The 21,653-nt window shown below is 29.6% G+C and overlaps 2 protein-coding genes across 3 annotated transcripts in view; one reads left to right on the top strand and one right to left on the bottom strand.

Annotated features, from left to right (window-relative positions):
* Nucleotides 1–11,117, bottom strand: part of LOC117167072 — an 81,120-nt gene extending 70,003 nt beyond the window's left edge. The window contains exons 1-2 of one of the 2 annotated variants that reach the window (XM_033351677.1): nt 11,052–11,117; nt 10,881–10,951 (exon numbers count right to left, since the gene is read on the bottom strand). The gene's annotated coding sequence lies outside the window, so the exon portion shown is untranslated. The remainder of the gene's footprint in view (nt 1–10,880; nt 10,952–11,051) is intronic. The other variant, XM_033351676.1, reaches the window with a different exon arrangement.
* Nucleotides 1–19,951, top strand: part of LOC117167073 (cell adhesion molecule 2-like) — a 33,212-nt gene extending 13,261 nt beyond the window's left edge. The window contains exons 2-6 of the mRNA XM_033351680.1: nt 2,201–2,409; nt 6,304–6,439; nt 11,404–11,537; nt 13,595–13,907; nt 18,397–19,951. Of these exons, the coding sequence (XP_033207571.1) occupies nt 2,201–2,409; nt 6,304–6,439; nt 11,404–11,537; nt 13,595–13,907; nt 18,397–18,482 (878 nt within the window). The 3' untranslated portion in view covers nt 18,483–19,951. The remainder of the gene's footprint in view (nt 1–2,200; nt 2,410–6,303; nt 6,440–11,403; nt 11,538–13,594; nt 13,908–18,396) is intronic.
* The last annotated feature ends 1,702 nt before the right edge of the window (nt 19,952–21,653 follow it).

Below are 21,653 nucleotides of genomic sequence, written 5' to 3'. Positions count from 1 at the left end.
ATATATTTACTCATTTATTTATTAATCAGTTATTTATTTCATTAACTAATTATCTTATTTGTATATTTAGTTGAAAATGGAACTATTCTTATTGTTAAAAAATTTGCCTGTCTTTCTAGAAATGCGTTAAGTTTTATCAAATTAAACTCTTAAAGCGGTTTATTTAGAAAATTTCAATGGTTTTGAAAGGACTTTAAAGAGGATATTTTTCATAAAATCTCCTTTGTAGTATTTTTTTGGTCACATGAAATATGACGCAATTATAAACCATCTTTAACATGTGGTCTTAGCTTTAACCTTTAAAAGTCAGTTTAAAAAAGAATGGGAAAAACCCAAATAGAAAAGTCTAAATTTTGAAAATTTTGTTCTTTTTAAAATCGTGTTTCGCTATGCAGATAATAGGAAACCCGAAAACCTACTTAAATATAAGTAATTTATTTCAATTTATTATAATTTTTTGATGAAAACGAAATTATCAACCTAAAAACTCCAAACAACGCCGAGATTTTTGTTGGGGGGGGGGGGGGGGGGGGGGGGGGGGTATCCCTTTTTATCATAGACTCGAACTTTAATTGACAAAAGGCATGCACACGGTAAATGTGAAGGTCAAGTTTCAGGCGACGAATGGAGACAGTGTTTGGAATGCTAGGGGAGTGAATGATCTCAAGTTAAAAGAATTGCGAGAAACTATACATGTAAGGAAACTAGATATTTTATATGAGCCTGAAACAAAGAAAAAGGGATGCAAAACTAAAGACATAGGAAACGGCGTGTTGAAAGGCGGTTTTGAAATATGGTCAGGAGTAGATAGTGAATCACATGGTTGGCAAGGAGTAGGTCTGATTTTAAATGAAAGAGGGAATTAGCATCTTGGAGATCATGATTTTGTATCTCCCAGACTGCAGTGGGCTAGAATGAAAGTAGGAATTAGAAGATTATTTATCATATCATGCTACGCGCCAGTTGATAGTGAATAGTGATCCCAGAGAAGTAAAAGACGCCTTCTGGGACACTTTAAATGACACTATAAATATTTGCGATCGTGGTGAAAGAATAATTCAGCTGGAAGATATGAATGGATGCGTAGGCATCCAAAATCAGGATACAAAAAAAGTATTAGGTAATTTTGGAGATCCAAGAACAGATTATAACGGAGACAAATTAGTTGATTTATGCTTAGAAAGGGGTCTGTTCATTACAAATACTACTTTTAAATAAAAAGGATGAATTTTGAGCGAAATAGTTGAATTATGAACTTGAAAAGATCAAGTTTTCATGAAAAGGGTCAAATCTGATCCAAAAACGGAATATTTAAATTTTGGTTTTAAAAAACTTAATCCTCAAGCAAAAAAAAATAATTTTTAACACAATAGTTAACTTTTTAAGAAAATGGTTAAATTTTTAAATAAAGTTATAAATTTTCAACAACAAAAATATGAATTTTTAACAAAGCAGTTCAACTTTTAACCAAGTATTTGGATTTTTGATAAAAAAGACGACTTTTTAACAAAATAGTGACATATTGAAATAAAATAATTAAACTTTCAACCCAATATTGGGAGTTTAAACCAAACGTCATGAATTCAAAATCAAAAATATAATTATAGACTTTTCAACAACAAGAAATGACCTTTTATCCAAAAAGTGCTGAAAGACAAATTTTTAAACAAAAGGGAAGATAAGAAAAAACAGGGGAAAGTGTGAGAATTCTAAAGTATGAAAGTGATTGCCAAACTTATTAATTTAACAATGATATCTAAGCTTATAGCATCCCCCCCCCCCCCCCCTGTTGCCCACCGCAGTTTTTTGCTGGCCCCCTCGACTCCCTAAAATTGGTAACGTAGTTTATGGATGGCCCCTAAGGGCGAATTTTCATTCAATAAAATGAATGTCGGTAAAACAAAAATAAGTGAAAATAATATTTGGGGAATATCAATAGGCCCCATAATAAGTGATTGAATATCCGTGAAGAAAAGTTGAAATTTTAGACACAATACACCGAGTTTCAATAACTTTGAGGCATAGGGGAATGGGGGCTTACATAATTTAAATTACTACTATAGAAATTTATTGATTGAATTATATGACGATATCACTAGTGCAGATGTTTAATGCCCCCCCCCCCCCCTAATTGAGATAAGTTCTCGTGTGTTGCAACGTGACTTACGTGATAATTTATCAATTTCCCCTTGTTTTCTAGGATTCTGTTCTGCCTTGAGGGAGGTTCGGATTCAGGTGCCAGTTGCAGTGAAAAAAGGGGAGTCAGCCACGTTAAATTGTTGGTATGACACCGAAGGAGACCCTCTGTACATCGTTAAGTGGTATAAAGCGAGAAGTGAGTTCTATCGCTTTGCGCCCAAGGAGACTCCGGCCATCAAGACTTTCCGCATCGGAAGTCTGAGGGTGAACGTAAGTGACTGAAAACGAACGACCAGGGGAAAGATCGAAAGTCATGGTGACGGAAAAACTAGGGTGGCCCGGCGGTAATAATTCCGTTAGGAATTAGGATGATACAAGGATTCCCCAGCCTTTGTATTAATCTCTAGAACTCATTGCAAGGGGACGTTCAAACTTTTGCTAAAAGTCTTATTCAGAGCCTTCAAACAATATAATATATCTTAACAGCAAATTTTGGTTAAAAATTATTCTTTTTTTATTTAGAAAGTCTATACTTATAATTTTTTCATTCAGAAGAGGTTTCTTATGTTTACAAATTTTAACATTTGGTTGAAACTTGAATTGCTTTGTTGAAAATCCAACTGCTTTGTTAGGAGGTCATCTTTATTCAACTTTGTTGTTGAGAATTCCCATTTATGGATAGAAAACTCATCTTTTCTGGTAAAAAGTCAAATTTTTTTATTGAAAATAATTCCTCTTTTTAGGCTTAAAAATCAGCAATTTTGATATAAAGTTCAACTATTTGGAAAAAATTACCTTCTTTTGACAGTCACAATTTTGCGTTGAAAATTCAACTGTTTTTTTGGAGAATTCGTCTTTTTGGCTTTAGAATTAATCAATTTGGTAGACTGGTTTTTATTGACTAAGAAATCTTTTTTGGCTGTAAATGCAACTCTTTTATGGAAAATTCATCTTTTAGTTCATCTCCTTTAGTACAAATTTCATATTTTTTGTTAAAAATGATTCTGTTTCGTTTCAGGAATCAAATATTTCGTTAAAAAGTTCTCTTCTTTGGTTTACTTTAACTGTTTTTAATTAACAATTCCATTTTTTTAATATTAACTATTACATATTTTGTTAATGATTCATACTTTTACGTAGAAATTTCGCCTTTCTGCGTTTATAATTGAACTATTTTGATAAGAAATTCAACTTTTTGGTACGAAAACAACTTTTTTGTTGAAAATTTCTTCTTTTGAGTGGAAAATTAAACAATTTGGTTGAATTCTTTTTTCTCGTCTGAGAAATCTTTCTTAATCATAAATCTTAAATCTTCCTTAAAACTTATCTCTTTTATTGAAAATTCGTCTTTTTAGTTGGAATTTTTATCTATTTCGGTCGAAATTTAATCTTTTTGCTTAAAAATACATCAGTATGTTTATAAATTAATCTATGTTTGTTGAGAATTTGTCGCGTTTTTTTGAATTTTACAAATTTTCATTTAAATGAAACATATTTTTTGCTTAAATTTTGAATTATTACATTTTTATGAGGATTTATTTTTTTTTAATGGAGATTCATAATTTTAGATGAAAATGCATATCTATGGTTGCAAATTTAACTATCCTTTTAGCTTTTTTTATTTTCAAAAAAATATATCTTCTTTGTGGAAAGATTATCTTTCTGGTTAAAAATTCAAATATTTGGATAAAACTTAATCTATTTTATTGAAGAGGCGATACTTTTACTTGAAATGTTAGCCATTTAAAGCGGTTTCAATTGAATTTAAAGTATCTACATTAATTTTATTCAATAATCTTTCTTCTTCTATTGTTTTGGTTGAGAATTTATTTGTTTTGTTAGAAATTCGTCTTGTTTAAATTAATTCAACTGTTCTTCATTTCAAAGTAAATTCTTTTTTAGTTTAAATATCAAGTATTATATTTTTTGTTGAGGATTCAACATTCTGTTTGAATATTCATCTTTTTGCACAAAAAATCAACTATTTCGGTAGAAAATTTAACTGCTGGATAAAAATTAATATTTTTGTCAAAAATTCGTACTTTTGGATCGAAAATTCATCTTTTATGGTGAAAAAGTCTTCTTTTTTGGTTTAAAATTAAACTATTTTGCAGAAAAGTTATGCTTTTGGTTGAAAAGTCATTTCTTTTGGTAGAAAATAAATGTTTTTCGTTTAAAAATTTAATTATTTGGTTGAGAATACAATATATTTCTACTTTTAATCTAAGAAATTTAAAGCTTTCATTTTGCATTTTATGTGGTATAACCGCCACTATTATTGTCCTATTTTCTTGAAAGATCACCCTATTTTCCCCCGTTTTAAGTGCATATTAGACTGTGATGCCTGTACTTTGAATGAGTAAAATTTCACAGAGAATTCAGTGATTACTTCTGGCTATTTGAAACAGTGAATTTTCAATCAAAAGTCAGTAACTTTCTGCGGCAAAACTAACAGATATAAGAAATCTAATAATATTCAAACGTAAGCATTATTTTGAAGGCTAAGTGCATCGTGGAAAATGATGGTTTTGGCATATGTTGTAACGGATATATGTGAATAAAATAAAAAACTGCGACCAATCAGTGGTTGGCCTAAAGGCGGCTTTATTGGAGTGAAGAATATTTCCTCGTTCATATGAAATCAATATTTGGAATAAGATCTAACCGTATAGTGTAGAGAATTTGGAGAAAATAAAATTTCTGAAGATAATAATAAAGTTTTCAAATGGCCAGGACCGAGTTCCTGGATGTCATTTTGGAAGATTTTATTTCTGACGGCGACTTGAAAAGCTTTAAAATCCCAAATGAATTCTATTGGAAACAACTGAAAATGCCTTTACTTCTTGTAAAAGATAAAACTTTTCAAAACGAAAAAAAATAGTTCCTTATTATTTAATAAGATTTATAGGAAAAAGAGGATTTTCAAACAGAGCTTGCAAAGTTCTTGACGGGTCATTTGGTATATCTCTGACGTCATATAATCAGTACTACGATAATAGTGCGCTTTGGAAAAAAAATTAAAAGCTACCAAATGTGTCTTATTTTTCAAAATTAAAATTGTTTCTCATCTAGCAAGCATATGTGTTTTATCATTTAGCAAAATAGCACAATCATAACATTGGATCTTTTTTTAAAGTAATTTTGAAAACAAAATCCATTTAATAATATTCCAAAATTCTAGAATATATTTTTTTAATTCTTAAACTCTGAAATGTTTGTCTGTATTAAATATTTCAAGAGTTAAGATTTTTGCGAAAATATAAGGTTTTAAGTTAAAATGCATTCGATATTAGTCAGTAATTTCCAGTTTTAAAGTTTTATATCTGAAATTGTAAGTCATTAAACAATTTTAAAACTTTTGTATTGAAAATTTTAAAATTCTTGGGTTTAGAATTGAAATTTTGGAAGAGGGATTAATTGAAAATAGAAACACTCAAAATAAGACAAGCGATGAGGAAAATCTATAGTTTAAACTTTTAAAGCTATCTACAATTACAAATTTTAATAAGAAACATGAAAAAATGAGCTACTTGAATTTGAAAGCGAACTAAATAAAGCAGTTTCAAACTTTATTTATATAAATTAAACAACTTTTTATTTTTAAATCTTGAAGAATTCCAAAATTAGGCACAATTTTAAAATATTTGAAATTTAAGGTGTTGAATTATTTGAAATGAAAGGACTTCTTTAAAATTGAATAATTTTCCCATTAAAATTTTATGTATAATATTTCATTTTGAAAGTGTTAAATATTTAAATCAAAAGTGTCAACAGTTGCACAATTTTAAATTTAAATAATTCAAGATTGCACTGCTCTTAAATGTATAATTATAGAGGAATAAATTTGAAATTAAGAATCTAACAGTTCATTTCAAAAGTGATTTTTATTTTAAATTGTTCATTAGATGGAATATTTGTATATTTTCACTGTTTTAAGTCATTGCATATATCCTATTATATTCATAATCGAAACAATATAAGTTTTTTCTTGGAAATTGGAAAAACTATTTGCTTTATATTAATTTAACAAAAAAATTTACAAAAATGTAAAAAAGAACACTTTTTTAAATTTGTATATGAAAAAATAATCATCATGACTTTTGAAACCAAACTCGCAGTAAAAGCAGGTCTAATTGTTTAACCGAGGATAAATTTATTTTGCAGGAAGCTAAGAGCAATGCAACTCAAGTCACTCTTGTTGACTTGAATTCTGATGCTGCAGGCCTTTACAGTTGTGAAGTATCCGCTGACGCACCCTCGTTTCATACCGCAATAGTTTATGGTGCTATGGATATAGTCGGTAAGAATTTCCTTCCCTTCTTTATTTTTCATTCATTTTTTCTTTTAAGTGTATTAAAGGTAAATATAAAAAAAAATTAATTAGCCCTATTTGATTAACTAAAAAAATTAGTTAAAGTAGGTGTCATGCATTTAAAAAAAAGGGTTTCGTAGATCCTATTACGACGTTAATTGAGTATTTAAAATCTCCCCCTCCCCTACTGCCCCTCCTTCTGCCTTCTTCCATTCCCCTCCTACAATTATCCTCCTCCCTCTTCACCTACTTCTCCCTAATCTAATCCCTATCCCTTCACTTTATCCACTTCCCCTGCTTCCCCTACTTGCCCTACTTCCCCTTCCTCTTCTACTTCCCCTCCAAAATTCCCCTATTTTCTCTACTTCTACTTAAGGGCATGTACCAGACTGTCACGTGACTAATTCTTTTAAACGAAATTACTTATCAAATAATAACTCTAATAAATTTTCCGTAGCAAATAGAAGTAAAGGAAAACAATATGAACGTCTGTCTGGTATTGAAAATTAATTGAAATTGTTACCTTCTGAGTAAGTTCATTTAAAAGAACTGGTCACGTGACAGGTTTTTGTATGCTCTTAAGGGAAAAAAGTACATCGGACGAATGGAAGGACACCCGGCGGAAACTATTAGGGGTTTCTGCCCGGGGTCACAGAAAGGCAAAACCAAGTTTCTGTGGAGAAATAAATTTTGAGCCTACAATATTTATTGGATTCAGAAATTTTGAATGCAAGTGAAAAATTTTTAAGTTTCAGTAAGATTTTTGTGTTTTAATTTTACTTAAAAATGTGGTTAATTTTTTATTTACAACAAAATTGACATGTTTTTTTAATCTTTTCAGAATTAAACATTATTTTTATTTTTACATTAATCAAAAAAGGTCTCATTTATGTGCTAAAACTATCCAGAATTAATTTGCAGAGGGTCAAAATAATTTAAAGAAATTATTTATTGCGTTGCATACTATATATACTATATCAGAGCTTGGGCATTTTTCAACCAATGCCTCACTTTCTTAAGGAATCAGCCAAGACTCTCTTTTTTGAACTCTTTACTACAATGCTTTGAAAATTTACAAGAATTATTTATTAATGTTTGAAACAAATTGAGTTCGGGTATTTTTCAACGAATAGGCTCACTTTTTTACGGAATCAACGGAGAATTTCTTTTCGATGACTTTTTGCTATAATACTTTTCAAATTTACAGCACTTGTTCATTACTTAAACAATATTCTTAAACAAATTCAGTGTTTGGTTATTTTTTAACGAATACTCTCTATTTCCATTTGCGGAATCGACTAATCATGTCTTTCCAATGACTCTTTGCTATGATACTTTCTAAATTGACAACAATTATGAATCAGTTAAACAATTAAAGTATCTTAGCAAGACTGTATCTAAACGACACTCTAAGTCGATTCCGTAAAGAAAAATTAATCATATTCGTTAAAAAATAGTCAAACTCTCAATTTGTTTATGAATGTTGGTTATCTAAATAATAATTGTTTTCAGTTTGGAAACTATCATAGCGAAGAGTCATTGCAAAGACATTGTTAGTCGGTTCCGTTGAAAATTAGCCAAATTTAGAATTTATTTATGAAAATTGTTGAAATTATTAACAATTCTTGTTATATGCAAACTATTATAGTAAACAGTTATAGAAAAGGCATTCTTAGTTGATTCCATACAAAATTAGGCCTATTCGTTGAAAAATAGCCAAATTCAGAATTCATTTGTAAAAATTGTTAAAATATTAATAATTTTTGTAAATCTGTAAACTATCGTAGTAAGGAATTACAGAAAAGACAACCTTAGTTGATTCCTTGAAAAAGGAGGCTTATTCGTTAGAAAATAACCGAAAACTGAATTTATTTATGAAAATTGTTTAAATAATTTATCATTCTTATAAATTTTCAAAGGATCATAGAAGAGAGTCATCAAAAACTTATTCTTAATTGATTTCGTAAAAAAATGAGCCGATTTTTTGAAAAATACTCAAACTGTGAATTTGTTTACGAAAATTATTTAAATCATTAATAATTATTACGAATTTAGAAGTGTAATGGCAAAACGTCATCAAAAAGACACTCTTTGTTAATTCCGTAAGAAAGTTGAGCGTATTTTTAAAAAATAGTAAAATGCTGAATTTGTTTTTGAAAATTGTTTGAATAATTAATCATTCTTATAAATTTCGGAAATATCATAGTGGAGAGTCATCGTAAAGTAATTCTTCGTTAATTTCGTCAAAAACTTGACACTATTCGTAGAAGAGTACCTAAACTGTCTATTTATTTATGAAAATTGTTTGAATAATTAATTATTCTTGTAAATTCGAAAAGTATATGAGAAAAAAATCATTAGATATATATTTTTAGTTCATTCCGTAAAAAACTGAGCCTATTCCTTGATAAATATCCAAACTATAATTTTATTTATAGCAAGTTTTGAAATAATTATTCATTATTGCGAATTTAAAATTTTCATAGATAAATGTCATCAGAAAGAGATTCTTTATTAATTCAGTAACAAAATTGGGCGCATTCTTTGAAAAATTCCGTTTGAAAGTGAGCGTATTCATTGACAAATATCCAAACTGTGAATTTGTTTATCAAAATTGTTGAAATAATCACCAAATAGCCAAATGCCAGTTTTTAATTAATCGTCATGAAACAATAACTGAAATTCCGGATTCAATAACCACACAAAAATTTTACCGCGCGAAAAGCAAGTCCCCTGGAGGCTTCAAAACAAATTTTCGATTAAAAACTTTTTAAGGACATATTCGAACGTCAAATTTTATTGTGCATTTTTTTTCTAGACAAACAGTTGTAGCTTTTTCATTTTTCGAAATAAAACCAAAAAACTGACTTTTTTGAAAAAGTCGATTTTAATCCGTTTTTCTTTTCAACTCGTGCTCAGTGCTTCAGTTTTTGAAATTTTTTAATGAAAATTTCAGGGAATGTGCTTTAGGATGTCCTTCGATCGACAATGTAATGGGAATTCAAACCCGTCGTTTTGAAAAATTGTTATTAATTTTTTCTGATGCTCGGTGCGAATCGAACATTTGTAACTTTTCGAGTTTCTGGCAAACTCGATGACATTTACTTATTTAATTAATCACTTTCAATACATAAACATATATTAACTTAGAAATCAAATTCAATGTTCCCTATATTTTAAGACACGTTTCAGTTTTCCAAGTTAAACTTTAAAACACTCTGATGTGCAACAACCAGTGATCAGTTAAGGACTAACTGATCTGTTTTATTTTCGAAATAGATTTGGTCACTTGAAAGAAAAGTGTGCATAGGTTTGTTTTCAAAATGCATGTTCTAGGTCTCAGATTACATAGTACGCTCAAAGACTCCAGCGCTAACGTTCACTAAAATCATAACTACTCATAAACTATCAAATATTTTGATCTGAAACTTTTCAAAAAACTTTATTACACCTTTCTCCGCATTTTTGACACAAAATGCATTTGCCTGCTCAAAATTCCCTCCCTAAACGAAACGCAGGAAGTTACAAATGTTCGATTCGCACCGAGTATCAGAAAAAAATTAATAACAATTTTTCAAAACAACGGTTTTGAATTCCCATTACATTGTCGATCGAAGGACATCCTAAAGCACATTTCCTGAAATTTTCATTTAACAAATTCAAAAACTGAAGCACTGAGCACGAGTTGAAGAGAAAATCCGATTAAAATCGACTTTTTCAAAAAAGTCACTTTTTTGGTTTTATTTCGAAAACTACAGAAGCTACAACTCTTTGTCTAGAGAAAAAAATGCGCAATAAAATTTGACGTCCGTATATATCCTTAAAAAATTTTTCATCGAAAATTTGTTTTGAAGCCTCCAGGGGACTTGCTTTTCACTCGGTAAAATCTTGTGTGTGGTTATTGAATCCGGAATCTCAATTGCTCTCACATTTTATACAAAAACTCTGGATTTGAATAAGCTAAAAGTGCTAATCCGGCAAAGTAACTTTTGTTGATTTATTTGTAAACAACGTAATAAATATTTTTTTAAATTATACTCACTGACTGTAAATTATTTATAGGGACGCGTAGGCACGGGTATAAGAGCTTGTTTGATGAATCTGTTTATCAGAAAAAAAGTCCTTTGTAAATTAAAAAAATCGAATAAATAGTGTAGGATAAAAATCGATTTTTTCAAATAAACGTGTTAGATTTATTTCATAATTATGAAATAAACTTCTCCCGCAGGCCTGAAATTCTCAAAACATAAGTTCATATAATATGGTTCAAATCCGGGCTGAGACGGAATTTTTTTGTTTCCCCAAATATTAGAAACTGATTTTCTATCATTACTTTTATAGAATTGCAAAAAAATATTTTAATAATAGAATAATTATTAGACAGTTTTCAAATTCTGTAAAAATGGCTAAACTCAAAAAACGTACCTACCAAAAAAATATGTAATAAGTTTTTCTTTTGAAAAGTAACTGGAAGGGTCGATCTTCCGTGGCTTCTATGGCCTGATTGTCCATAAATAAAATTAATTTATCATAAAAATGGTGAATATTGGATTTTCCGGAAAATATTACTGCATACAAAATGTTGTAAAGGACCTCTTACTCTATTGATAAAGTTCTGTTATTTCCATTATTTGCTGCAGAAATGTTCTCTCTTGTCACACTGGAGTTATAATTATGACTCTTGTTATGTCGAAGTCCATTCTTGAAACTTATGCAAGGTTCAACTTATTATTTTATTATCTTTATGCTAAGTTGAATAGATATTGCTACACATTGTGATATCTTGCGAATTGTAAAAAATATTAAATATCACATCAGCCGATGTGTTTTGTAAATATTATGAACTGCCTTTTTAATGACCATTCCGGACATAAAATTGCATTCCCTGGATAAAATATTTAGAGAAATCAAATCTATTTTAAACATTTTATTTAACTGAATTTATTTTTCAGAGCTGCCGACAGAAATTCCAACTGTGTCGGGAATGCTTCCTAGGTATAAAATAGGAGACACTGTGAGAGTCACCTGCACATCAGGTAGAAGCAAACCTGCCGCGAATCTTACATGGTTCATCAATGACAGGCCGGTAATAAGACAATTACATTTCTTTTCATTATATATTATTTATTTTCTCATAAATATATTAGAAGTTTGCGCAGAAAGATTTTTGACGCGGCGGCGATTTGAGCACTTTGGATCGTCGCAGCGGCGGCGGGCGGCGCGCCGCCTACTTTGCTATTTGGCGGCCGGGGGAGGCATGACGATCTAGTTTAGTATTTTTGTTGACATACAGCTTGGAAAATATAAAAATATGTAAAAACAGAGGATCAATTACCATCATAAGACATTTATTTAAATCCGTTTACTTGAACTTCTTAATTGGTTGCTGGAAATTCCGCAACTAATCAAAAGCCACCCGATCACCGGGCGGGAAGAAATCCGTTACCATGTAAATATACCTAAGCTTTACGTCAGCGCGCCAATACGCCGCCGCGCTGACGGTGCTGAATTCGAATCAGCGGTTTATAAACATTTTAGTTCTTATAGTTTAATAAATTGCTGTAATGCTGTCACGAGAATTATTCATAAAAATGTTTATTGTTAACTTTCCAAATATTTTTGTGACTAGCAGTCATTCCTCCAAGAACATAAAACATTTCCAGTGCAAAATTTTTTTTTCTAAGCGAAAGGGCCAACTTTTTTAATTACTTTATAGACATTTAAAATGTTATATTGTATAAAATATCAATAAATATTTATTATTTTAAGGAATACCTCAAGTCGTTCTGCCGATTGAAGGAAATTATAATTTGAAAAAATCTCAAATTTTAATATTTTTCCACAAGAATTGTTCATAAAAATGGTTCTTATAAACTTTTAAATTAGGTTTGTGATTAAATGTCATTTCTACATTAATATTAAGTAATTTTAGCAAACAGACAATTTTTTACCGATAATAAAACTATTTGCTCATTTGTTCATAAAATATGTTGAAAACAAATAAATGGATTAATTAACCAATTATTTGTATTCTATGAGTTCCTAAACATTCATTTAAGATAATATAAAGTTTACCTACTCAGTTATTGAAGCGTAAAACATTTTTGAACGCGGCGCAACCCTATAAAATATTTATTTAAAAAATTTGCATTTCGCTTCTAAATAAATTTTAGAAGGATTTGTAATTTAGGCGCCACAGAGTCAATATAAGCGCCAGGAAGTTATAACCGGTTCCACGATCCGGGCCCTCAATTCTCGAACGGCATAAAATAAAACTTTCAAATGATAATTGCTTTTTTAAAAGTTTTATAACCACAATCTTTCTAACTCTGAAAACCCTCAATATTTTTATTTCTTACTGCTTTCTTGGTTATCTAAAGTAAATATTCAAATAAAACTGTGTGATAGAGATAATTTAAGCTAGGTTCAATTTTATTTGATTCGCATAAATTTGCGTACGATTAGTCAACATTACGCAAACGTGTTCGCCCGCGATTATTATGGCAATCGAATTCCGATTCAGGCGAATTGTACTATCGCCGATTACAGGCAATGAGATGAGCACAATTCGACTGTTATATCCTGAACAATGGAGTGGCGATTAGATTCAAGAATAATATCCGCTCTTTGCCTACAAACTCTTTTTTTTCCTGTCATTAAATTCAAATAATTTTAAATTGTCGAATTTAGATAATAGTTCGATTAATGCCATATACAAATGAGCTGTATGTTTGTGCAATCTATTCATTCTAATTCTGTGATATACTTATCTTAATTTGTCTTTAATTATCTTATTTTATCACTCAACGTTTCAAAATTTCAACATTTTTATCATTTTTGTTATCAAAAATATGAAAGCTATTAAAAATCTAAAAAAATGTGGGTTCATTTCCATGTTTTTTCCATTTAAAAAATATATTTTAGCCTAAATAAGTACAAGAACAAAGTTTTATAATCGCTTGAATATATTATTTGTATTCTTATTATTAATAATTCTTTTTTCTATATATTTTTAAATATTTGCAAGTGATACTTTCTTAATTCCATTCATTTATAACTTCAGAAGACATTAATTTTGAGAAGGTATTATTAATTTTTTAAACTGTAAAGACTGTAATTAACTTTTTAAACATATTTTTGCAGCCTCTCGACCCACAAGTGCGCACATTAAGCCCACTTGATACAAATGAATCTCAGTGGCAAATTGCAAAAATTACATTACAGTTTCTCGTAACACACGAACATTTTGCACATGGGAAACTAAAAATACGGTGCAGCGCATCAATATATTCAATATATTGGCAATCCTCAGAAGTAAGTGCAGAAGAAGACAGCCGGTACCAGGTCAATCTGGTACCGGCAGCTACCGCTACAAGATATGGTGACTCCTACTATCAACCACCACCTAATCATCAAACCGGCCAGAAGAAACCTGATGGACAAGTTGACGTCAAAAGTAAGATAAATTCCATTTCATTATTTCCTTTTCCGTCAAACAGGGTATGCAGGCTAAAGTTACTCGCCCCCAAATTTATATTCTAGAGTTCAATATTAGATTTCCTAGGGAGAAAGTAAAAGATTATTAATTGTTTTAATTAGTAGAGATTTCAAGTTTTATTTTGAGATTTATGTCCTTTCAATTTGTTGATGAGCGACTTCACCCTGCATGAGTTACTTTACCTTGTTTTACAGTACAATTTTATAAGACCAATTACTAGAATATGGAAATTAAGCAGGTTAGGGGCCGTGAATAAATCACGCCCGAATAAAAATGCTTCGATTTGAGTTCGACTTGAATTGCCCCCAATCAAGACATGCTGAAGTCGAAAAGTTCGACTTAAGCATGTCTCAGTTTTGAGACGGAGCCAGACTTCAATTTATGTCTTGGAGACAAGTTTCTATGTCTTGAAGGTATAAATTTATCTCTTGAGTCAAAAATTTATGACTGGAACACGAGCGGTTTATAACTTCAAGTGTATACCTGTCCTAACAAAAAGGTTATTTCTAACAGTCATAAAAGCTAATATTTGTTAATGGTTAAACAATCTTGTATATTTTTATACTATATATATATTAAATCAACTTATTTACAGATTGTTATTTGTATTATACTTGTTTGACGATGATACCGAAAATGTTGTTTGTTTTTACGTATTTCTAACGGCTTAGGAGATCCTTCTAGAAAGTTACATTTTTTTAAGAAAATGTGTAAGGGTTCTACTCGTTCAAAGCCACCGATTCTGAAATTTTTAATTAAAAATAACTAATTTAATCATTACAAATTTTTCATTCGTTAATTTTAATCTCATTATGAGCCAAAAAAGGTTCGATAATCTCAGCCAAGACAAGTTTCATCTTGAGTCAAGTGAACGTCATCTTAGCCAAGACAAGGTTCGACTGAAGACAAGTAAACGCCGTTTTACCTGTCGTGGCCATAAAAGTAAGACGAAGTCCTATGTCTCGACTCAGTTTTGACACGCAGTCAGACGCCAGATGTCTTGGAGACGAACTCAAGACATAACCAAGTCGAACTCAAGTCGAAGCATTTTTACTCGAGGACTTAGGACAAGAAAGCGTCATTTTACCTGTCGTGTGTTGAAATTTGGAACCACGTACCCCTCTTTGTGAGGGCCTATATGTTTTTAATTTATTCAGAGGAGATACAAAAATTTAGACGTCATGGGGAGAGGAAGGGAGGGTTTAGTATAATCTTACTGTTTCTTGTGATTTAACAAAGTAGTTTAACTTTCAACCAAGTAGTTGAATTTTTAACCAAAAAGGAAGAATTTTCAACCAGAAAGATACATTCTCAATAAAAAACCGTAATAGTTGATATTTTAATCAAGAAGATATGTTCTTTTTTATTCAAAAACTGTTACATTCAATGAAAAAGAATTAATTTTCTGAAAAAATAGTTTAATTTTGAACCAAAACACATTCATTTTCAACCAAACAGTTGCATTTTTAATTAAAAAATGATAAAATTTCTACCAAAAGTTATGAATCATCATCCAAAATTTTGAATGCTTAATCGGAAAAGACGAGATTTTTACAAAATAGTCAAATATTCAATAAGAAAATACATACATTTTTAACTAAATAGTTGAATTTTCAACGAAGCTGATTAATTTTCTACCAAATAAGACGATTCAACAAATTGCATCGATTTTCAAAAAAATAGTTACATTTTTAATCTAAAAAATATCAATTTATTACTAAAAATGAAATAATGCAATTTTCATAACAAAATAATTTTGTATTAAAAAACGAATATTCTACGAAACATTTGACTTTCAATTAAATCGCTGAATCTGCAACCCCGAAAATTCTACCTAAAAAGATTAATTTTTAACGAAAAAGATAAAATTCCCACAAAAAAAAGAAAACTTAACATATTTTTACACAAACTCCAATTAATCATCTCTGAAAATTTAACAGCTTTTCTTAACAGTTTTAGACATCTTTCGAAATTGTTTGAAATCTTAGTAAGATTTGAAAGGAGAGCAGGTTAAGGGAAAGCAAAGTTCAGAGTATCTTGCGGTAACGTAATTTGGTAGAAAGGTTTTAACCCCCCCCCCCCCTGATTCATGTAAGACAACATAGAAAAGTCGTTGCCCTCCACCCACCCAAAAGTGCTTATTTAATTTATCCACTTCTCCTTAAAAGAAAATTTAATAGGTCGTGAAAGACCACTAACAAATTTAATCAATCCAATGGAATTACTCGTAACCGTTTGAAAGATCAATATTCATAAAGATCCCGGGGACTCGCTTCTCTACTTTTTAAGAGTTCGAAACTAAAACGAAGCAGGAGCTCGAAGGAAAGAGTAAAAAGTTTCAGCATAAACAGTTTAACATTTGAATCTGAAAAAGTGATCTAAAAATATTCTGTCTCGTTTAATTTTCCATGATTAAAGTATTTATGAATGCATTATTGAAATGCAAATACAAACGCTTTGAAGTTGAAATCTTGCTCCTGAAAGAGATTTTAGGTTTTAATTGTTTATGAAATACATGAAATTAAATTTGATGTATTTAAAAAGAATAATGGGGTTACTGCAGGTTAGGGAATTCCACAGTCAGGAAAAGGTTTTATTTTAAATTATTTTCTTCGTTATAAATGCAACTGACTTATTAAAAGTTCGTATATTTGGGTTGAAAATTCTACTATTTTGGTAAAAGTTCAACTATTTCATTAAAAATATACTTTTTTGTTGCAACATAATATTTCTTCTTTGAAAATTCAACTGTTTTGTAAAAAATTCTTTTTTCTGACATAATAATTTGACACTTTGGAATAATTTTTTTTGTTTATTGACTGAAAAATCGTTCTTGGTTGTAAATGCAACTCTTCCGTGGAAAATTCATCTTATTTAATTAGAAATGAAATTTCATATTTTTCGGCTAAAAATGCAAAAGAAAATCAATCTGTTTTGGTTCGAATCTCCAGTATTTGGTTCAAAATGTGTCTTTTTGGTTGGAATTTAATCTTCTTGATTGAAAATTGAACTATTATTTTTTAATTACATTTAATTTGTTGAAAATTAATTTTTTATTGAGGTTTAGAATTTTTTAAACAACTTTTATTTGAAAATTCAACTATATGATTGAAAATTCATGTATTTTGTGGAAAATTCTTTTTTTCCTTGTATTAGAGTAATCTCGTCAGATGAAGTTTCATCTTTCGGTCGCAATTTCTTTTCTTTGGCTTAAAATAAAACCAGTTTAGATGAAAATTTACGCATTTTGTTCAAAATGGGTCTTTTTGGGTGAAAAATCGATTAATTTGGTTGAATATTCCACTATTTAGTTAAAAATGCACTTTCTGTTGTTAAATATGCATGTCTGCAGTTAAAAAGTAATTTGTTAGGTTGAAAATGTAACTATTTTGTTGAAAATTGTTTTTTTGTGGTTGAAAATTAATTTTTTCAACTTTAAATGTAAGTATTCCATTTTTGCTTGAAAATTTATACTTTTTAGTCTATTTCGATAGAAAATCCAATTTTGGCTTTAAAATTTAACAGTATACTTTTAAATAACGTTCTTTTTTGTTCAAAAATCATATTTTCGAAAACTAATCTGTTTTTGATTAATAATTGTAATATTTTTTGCTGGAAATATCAACTATTACACTTTCCTCTAAGAACTTTGTTGTTGTTAATAATTCATCTCATTGGTTGAAAATTTCGAGTTTTTGTTGAAAATTTCTTTTTCGGTTTGAAAATGATCTTTTTGACATTAAAACTTAACTATTTGGTTGAAAAATCATGGATTTTTGTGAAAATTGGAGTGATTTTGTTGAAAATTGATCTTGACTGTTGTGACTAAAAGTCTTTAAGATAAGTTCAAAAGAAACGTTCGTTTACATTAACATTACTGATATCCTAATTGTTAGGTATTTTTTATATTTGAAAACAAATTATAACTGGCAGGTAAAATGAAAAATTGGTTACGGAATTTTGGAATTGATATTTTGTAGCAATGCTGAATAATGGTATAAAACATAAAGATATAATGTAATATAATAATAATTATTTCAGTCTTCTTGTAATAAGAAATCGATTATTCTGTCCTTTTACTTGGAAAATAGCAGAAGCGGCATTCATTTATTATGCATAAGTCTAGCCACCCATAATTCATAAAAAGGATATGAGATTTATAATAGAAACTTGAAATAAATTAGATTAAGACGCAAGATAAAAAAGTTTTTAAGAAAATAATTTCTTTTAATTTTCATCAAAATGAGACACATCTGTCGCTTTGTGAATAGTGTAATATTAATTAGTATTTGGAAATTAATTTTAGTTCTTAATTAAAGAACGAATTAGCATAGAATATAAATGTGATTTTAAAATTTTCCAATAATAAAAGTTAATTAAACTTTATTAATCAGCAACTAATGAATTTCTCCTCGACTAAACAAAATATTTGTTTGTCTCTTTTTAGTTATTGGCTCATCTGCAATGGGACTGGAATCAACGTTGCAATTCATTTTGGGATTGTTGGCGTGTTTGCGACTAGTCATTCATTAAAAAATCTGTATTATACGCGTGCTTTGGAGCTCTTCATATAAATCGACGTGCTTTACAAAACAAGGAAAGGTGCATACAATTTAGTTTCTTCTTCTGCAATACTTCATTCTTGTATAGACATTAGGGTGTACTAAAAAATACTATTTTTTTCAATCACGCACCACTAAACTTGTTCTTTTTGGTAAAAAAAATAAGTGTGTATTTTTGTTTCATTTAAGAAAAAAACCGAAATCGTGGGTTTGGGACCCTAAAAAGTCCCAAAATAATTATAACTATTTAATAACTATAATTTTCGAAAAAATAATTAAGTTTTTCTGGAAATAAAATTGAGAATATCAAACACAGAAAAAAAAAACTTGAACCAATTGAAACAAAAAAACTTTTAAAATGTTACGTGCAATTCTTTAGATATTTTAGTACTTGAATGGATTGGTAAAATATAGGATAGCGGAAAATACAATATTTTAAATTTTAGCCCCTATAAAGGGTAGTTTTTTACGATTAGGAGTAATATTTTTTTATCTTATTGTGTCAATTTTTTGCATGAGTTGTATTTTCTTTCAAACAATTATTATTTCTAAAGAATCTAACATTAATTAATAGTTTTTATATTTTTTGGGGTGGTTCAGATCACGGACCGAGTGATAGAAAAAAGTGGTTTTTTTGACACCCTAACAGACATCGATGGCAGTAGCGAATCGAACTAAGACTATTAATCTTTTATTTTATCTTGGATGATCTATTATAGATTTCAGTGCGTCGTTTTCTGTTATTAGTTATGACTGTTAATTTTCTAAAAGCGTTTTATTAGAAGTAAGGCAAGTATGTGTATTTATTAAATGACGAGTTCGACATTTTTATATATGCTACTTCCCATAGCGAATTTTCCTAGAACCGCGAACTTCGAACTTGGAACAGAAGATTTAAAAAAGTGAGAAAAAATGGACTAAGTCACGGAAAGACTAAACGATATACTGTAAGGCTTGCAGTATCTTGTGTACTTATGTCTAAATACCGTCTAAAAAATGTATTATACAATGTTCGTTAACTATAAATTTACTAAGCAGAGATGATTAATTATATGAAGTACTAAATTCATTTTACAAATAAATGATTTATATCTTAAAATATTTTTTAAATTCTTGAACTTCGAGTAATGTGGTTTTGCGAAGAAAAATTTTTAACGTTCCTTTTCCTACAGTCGTTATTTTATTTATTAGAAAATTAAACCACTTTTCTTTCCAAAGGAAAGACTATTGTAAAGCGAAAGTGGATTTTGTGAACTGTAAATATATGATAAGCTTAGATCTAGTTTCAGACTTTTGTTAAGAAATTGAAGCAATACAAGAAATTTAAAATTCAGGATGGTGATTTTATAAAAAGGCACAAAAAAAAGGTTACATTAGTCAAGTTACGTCAATATAACTGAAAAAGTGTATAAAATTCAAAATTAAATTTCTTTTTGTGCACCTCTAGTCGGTTTTATTTTATTTGTAAACTGTGGTTTAATTTGCTTTTGTGATTACAGTATTTCAGGCACGCATTTCAGCTGCGAAAAGGAACTCGTTAAAATTAAAACGGTAATGAAAAATCGTTACGCGGAATTGCCGAAAAGTAGTTTCTATTCAGAGTACTGTTTGACCAAATACTGCTGTAGAGAATATAATCCATTTTTTGTATATCAATTTTTTGAGATCACGTACAAGCTTTGTCATATTTAAATTAAAAATATAGAAGCTTACAGGAATTTAGGATTTGGGTTTGGTAATGAATAATTTGTTGAATGAAGAGAGGATAATGAATTGCATTTGAACAACACAAAGCCACGAGATTCTCGGACGTTATCACATATGCACACACTGACATATAAATTATTAGAATATATTGTTTGCGTGTATATTTCGAGATGGATTTCTCTGCAAAGGGAGGAAACATTATCGGTGGATTCGATTGAATAGAAGAGAACGTTCAGAACCGATGCATTAATGGTAGATTGGATATAGTCCTTGGGATTGCAAGTACGTAAATTGTAGTTGTTTGTGAAGTTATGAAATGGATTTTCTGGTATTATAGGTTTGTGTAATAATACTGAACTTGAATGCCATCTGGAATAAGAAAGCAATTTCATTTTAAAATTAAACTGTTATAAGAATGAAAAGTATTCATAAAGATGATTTAATCCTTTCATAGCTTCGATGGAGAAAAGCTATATTTTTTCAACGAATTTTATTTCAAAGGAAAAACATCCAAGCTAAAAGTTTTATACGGAGATAGCTTTTTTTACGATTGTTGATAAAATGATTTTTTATTCGCAGATTTTGCTTAAAAAATCTATTTTTTACAATAATTTGAAAATTACCTAAGGATTAATGAAAAAATGGCGGCAGTTTTTAAAAATTTTTAAAAATTGATTTCTTCAAAAACTTATCCTTTAAATTTTTTAATTTTTTTCAGATGTTAATATGTTTTAAATATCCCTAGAGTTTTTTTGGTAGCGCAATGCTTTACATACAAAAAAAATAAATTAAAAAAAATTTTAGTTTATTGTTTTTTTTTCGAAAATCACTAACCAAAGTGGAAAAAGCCGAAGAGGATAATGTTTAGTGAAGAACTTTACAAAAAAGATGTTAGCCTCTTTATTATTTGGCACCGTAATAACGAACCCTCAATTACTATATAAACCATATAGTGTATCCCTCGAAACCTTACTTCAATCATTATTTTGTACTAATTTTTGTATTTTTTTCTATCTTTTACAGTCTGTCAAGTTAAAGCGTGGGTAACTTTTTTGGTAAAATATTTTATTTAAACGCATGTTTCTACATGGAATTACATTTGTCAAGGTGTCGAGCAAAATGCTTTTCTGTTAGTATTTTGTCCAATCACCGCCGGAGTCGATGTTGGCCTGGCACCTCGAAGGCATGCTTTCGAAGAGTTTTTCCGCGTACTCTCTCGGCAGAGACCTCCAAATCCGACGAATTTGTAGACACAGCTGCTTCAATGTGTGTACCTTTCTTCCACGAAGCTTCAGCTTGACGAAGGCCCCCACACGTTTTCGATTGGGTTAGTATCAGGTGACTGTGAGGGCCAATCCAACGTTACGACTCCAGCCTCCTCCTTCCAAGCCCTACACAGCTTGCTGCGGTGTTTGGGATCATTATCCTCTTGCAG

The sequence above is a fragment of the Belonocnema kinseyi genome, chromosome 2, assembly GCF_010883055.1.
Source record: "Belonocnema kinseyi isolate 2016_QV_RU_SX_M_011 chromosome 2, B_treatae_v1, whole genome shotgun sequence".
In the NCBI taxonomy this organism is placed as follows: Eukaryota; Metazoa; Arthropoda; class Insecta; order Hymenoptera; family Cynipidae; genus Belonocnema; species Belonocnema kinseyi.
This window is presented reverse-complemented; position numbering and strand designations above follow the sequence as displayed.